The sequence below is a fragment of the Antechinus flavipes genome, chromosome 1 (assembly GCF_016432865.1).
Source record: "Antechinus flavipes isolate AdamAnt ecotype Samford, QLD, Australia chromosome 1, AdamAnt_v2, whole genome shotgun sequence".
Taxonomy (NCBI): domain Eukaryota; kingdom Metazoa; phylum Chordata; class Mammalia; order Dasyuromorphia; family Dasyuridae; genus Antechinus; species Antechinus flavipes.
The window spans coordinates 666,887,609-666,892,039 of NC_067398.1; the positions used below are offsets into that span (position 1 = coordinate 666,887,609).

The 4,431-nt window shown below is 35.8% G+C and overlaps 1 protein-coding gene across 1 annotated transcript; it reads left to right on the forward strand.

Annotated features, from left to right (window-relative positions):
- Nucleotides 1-2,892: 2,892 nt before the first annotated feature.
- LOC127543450 (olfactory receptor 1361-like) lies at nt 2,893-3,831 on the forward strand. The gene has a single exon (XM_051969553.1). It carries the CDS (start codon nt 2,893-2,895, stop codon nt 3,829-3,831), a length of 939 nt encoding a protein of 312 aa, XP_051825513.1.
- The last annotated feature ends 600 nt before the right edge of the window (nt 3,832-4,431 follow it).

Genomic DNA, 4,431 nt, shown 5'->3' on the forward strand with positions numbered 1-4,431 from the left:
ATAATACACAAAAAAATGAAAGGAGCTGCAAAGGGAAGCACCAAGATGGAAGGGAAAACATCAAATATACTTTACATAATGATTATGCTGTACCCTCTGGAATGTAATGTTTCTTCCCTAGAAAAGACCTGGAAACACAAAGAGATCTCAATATTTTAAGATTTCATTATTGTGAAAATAAATTGAACTTGGGCCAACTTCTTCACTCAAACAAGCGCCAGCACTAAGGGACTGGCCTAGAAAATGGACAATTACTTAACAATTACTTAGGGTTTGTCTCTAACAAGGAGCTCTGAGAATTAGATCTTAGAGTCTAGGGAGTTCCTGGAAAAGCATCATATTCCGGAATCCAGCTCTACAACTTAACAAAACTCCTAATATACTCTTCCTCAGACGGAGAACTACATCCTATTCTCAAGCACACAACCACATCAAAAAATTCAGGAATTCTTTCATTCCCAAGAATCCTCACCTTGATCTGACTCCCTAACTGAAACTCTCAGCTGTGAGAAGGAGACCAGATGAGCTGAGTCTCTTTGGAATAGAACAAAAGCTCCAGATCAAACAATGAAGTAAGAATATTTATAGAAGGTACGTTAGGTTAATTTCAAGGGAGAAAGCTCACACAAAGTAGTGTTGTGATTGAGTCTCATAAAATCATAGAAAGTTAATCCTAAAAAGAATTCAAGAATATAAAAGAACAGGAGAACTGAAAAGAACCTTGGAACATAGAATGTCAGACTGAAAAAAAATTAATTAGAATGAAAAGACATCAAGATTTCAATTGTAAAGTATATAAAACTTTCAAAATCAAAGAGAATTTAAAACTTAGACTATCAGTGAGGCATAGGGCTAGAAAGGATCTTAGAACATATGTTCAAAATAAGAAAGATATTATGACATAGGAGACACAATGTCAGATTTTGGGAAGATTAACAAATTTTCAAATGTTAGAGTAAAATAGGGAATGGAAAGCAGTAATCATTTCTTTAACACCTACTATGTGTCAAGCACTTTAGAAATTGTATATCCTTTGATCCTCATAACAAAGCTCTGTGGTAAGTGTTGTAATTTTCCTCTTTTTAACAGTTGAAGTAACTGAGGCAGACAGAGGTGAAGTGACTTGCCCAGCATCACCCAATCAGGAAGTGTCTGAGGCCAGATTAAAAGTTAGATCTTTCTGTCTCCAAGTCTAGCCCTCCATCCACTGGGCCACCCAGATGTTAGAGAAGACTTTAGAACATAGAACACAGAATGTTTAAAATAGAAAACAGACTCAATCAGCATTTATTAAGGAGCTAAGATGTGTCAGGTTCTGTGTGCTGAGTGATGGAGATATAAAGTAAAATATAAAAAAGCCCCCTACCCTCAAGGAGTTTCCATTCTGACTCAGAAGACACCATGTTTATATAAAAGTGTATACAGAATAAATACAAAATGAATATCCAGTCCATTGGAAAGATTAAAATACTTGCTGATGGAAGCATCAAGTGAAAAGTGGCTTAAGCTGAGTTTGGAAGAAAATTGGAAGGAATTCCAAGAAAAAGGGAAGACACAGAGCTTTCTAGGCAGGGGGCACAATCAAAGCAGAGGCACAAAGAAAAAAAATTTTATTTTTGTTGTTGTTTTCAGTCATGTCTAGTATTTCACAACCCCATTTTAGATTGTATTCATATAGAATACTGGAGCAATTTTCCATTTCCATTTCCTTCTCCAGTTCATTTTGCAGATGAGAAAACTGAGGAAAAGAGGGTAAAGTGACTTGCTTAGGATCGTACAGATAGAATCTGAACTCAGATTTGAACTTGGAAACCTACAGTATTCTCTCTTCCCAGTTTTATGTATTTATTTATTTATTTTGGTCTATTATTTAATGTTTGGTAAAAACAACACTAGTTCTGATATATTAAATATTGTGTTTGTTAATAAAGCATTAATAAATATTAATTTTTAATTTAAATTAAATTAATTTATTAATTTTAATAAAGCATTAAGAAATGTCACTTTCTCTCATAGTAGACACCAAGGAGAGTTGTTAGCTAGATGTCTGTATGGTATCACAATCTAGTTTGGGATTGATAAGCTTCCAAAACTTGGAGATGTAAAAGTGTCAGTGACTGAGGAAAGTTTATTTTTAGATTTCATCTTTTCAGAGTTTTTAAAATCCTGATTTGGTCATCAGCATATATGTTATTCTCTGAAGTATCTTGTCAACCCTAAAATTGATAAGTATCATCTCTGACTTCATCCAAACCTTGATAAAAATTTAAAAAGACAGAGAACTTATTATCAGCTATGTTGTAGAGAGGATTCCTCCTAAAGGGTAGATTAGACTCTGTGACTCCACTATGAGAGAAAGTGACATTTCTTAATGATTTATTAAAGTTTGCAGCTGTGTTATCATTTACCTGAATATTAACATGATCAAAAAATTAAATGAGCTTATTTTGATCAGAATTGTTCATGAAGTTAGGCTTACTCTTAAATGATCACTACTACTATTACCCTCCAGCACTTACCATGACTGTTTTTGCTGGTCTTTGCCAATTATAAAGATGTCAGAGTTCATTACATTTGCATATCTATTCCTTTGATTGTTTTGGAGCATGCTTTCATGAGGTCATTGATGGTTTATAATTTTTACCAACACTTTCTGTTCATATTTTATGTTTTATATCATTTGGTGGATAGACTTTTTGTTACATATGTTGCTATTGACTTTTTTCATTTTAGATCTCCAGCTATGAATAGTGACATTTCAGTTTCCCACTCTCCTATTTCTCTACTAATTCTGTTTTTATTGATTTTATTCAGCACAAACTTTCAAATTAACATGAAAGGGATGTTTTAAATTCTTACTTCATTATTTCTATATTTGCTTCTAACAGATGAATGGAAGGGAAAAATAATTCTATAGTTTCAGAATTCATCCTTCTGGGTCTTTCAGATGAACCAGAACAGCAGAGGCTCCTATTCTTCCTGTTTCTCCTTATGTACCTGATCACTGGGCTGGGAAACCTCATCATGCTGGCTATAAGTTCTGACCCACACCTCCACACTCCCATGTACTTCTTCCTCAGTAATTTGTCCCTGGTTGACATTTGCTTCACCTCTACCACCATTCCCAAGATGCTGAGCAATCACATATCCAAAAACAGAACAATTCCTTATGCTGGGTGTCTGACACAAGTATTCTTCTTTATTTGGTTTGCAGGGATTGATAGTATCCTCCTCACTGCCATGGCTTATGACCGTTATGTGGCTATTTGTGCACCCCTACACTATAACACAATCATGACTCCGAGGGTCTGTGTCCTTCTAGTACTAGTGTGTTGGTCTTGGGCCATAACTAATTCCCTGACACACACCGTCTTGCTGACTCGATTGTCATTCTGTGGCCACAATGAAATTCCTCATTTTTTCTGTGACCTCAGTCCCCTTTTGAAGTTAGCCTGCTCTGACACTTTCATCAATGATTTGATGATCTACACAGTGGGAGCACTGACAGCATTTCTCCCCTTCATTGGAATACTCCTCTCCTATGCACACATTTTCATCACCATAAGGAAGATTTCATCTGTGAATGGGATGCAGAAAGTTTTCTCCACCTGTGGTTCCCATCTCACTGTGGTCTGTCTTTTCTATGGAACAGTCATTGGGGTGTACTTCAGTCCCACATCCACCCATATAGCCCAACAAGATACAGCAGCAGCTGTGATCTACACTCTGATCACCCCCATGCTGAATCCTTTTATCTACAGTCTAAGAAACAAGGACATGAAAGGAGCCGTGAGGATGCTCATCACTAGGAAACTAGGATTCACTGTATGACTGTGAGATATTTTCCTGAACAGACAACTACCACAATGCTGTGGGAGAAGTATAGAAGTGAATCTTCTCTAGTGTCACATGAAGTCAATCTGTTCTCCTCTTGACCTTGTGATATGATGAATAAAGAACTAAATCAATTATCAGAATTCTTGATTTTAATGCTTTTTTATTGAGGAATAGTAGGTATTGAATAAAATACACTGACTCTACATTATGATTCAATTCAGTTCTCTTTTTATTCAATTGTAGGTCTGCTTCCAATTTTATCTTGTGAGAAAATGTTATACAATTGTGGGGATTGTGGAAAATGGTATTGCATTATGTAAACCTATCCCCACATGCATGGGAAACTGGACCATTTTCTCCTGTTGCTCAAAGATCCTTACCTAAGGACATAGGTTATGCTGAGCAGAAACCCAGTCAGATCCAAAAATTGATACAAGGATTTTTCTCACAATTTTACATCTCAAGCAACCCATATGTCTTATTTGAAAATCATTCCCATGCTGGTTAATGAGCTATTGTTTCTAGGATTCCTTTGATTGAATGCAGATATTTGGTGGGAATAAAATACCTCTCTGATTTCAGGGAAATACAGCT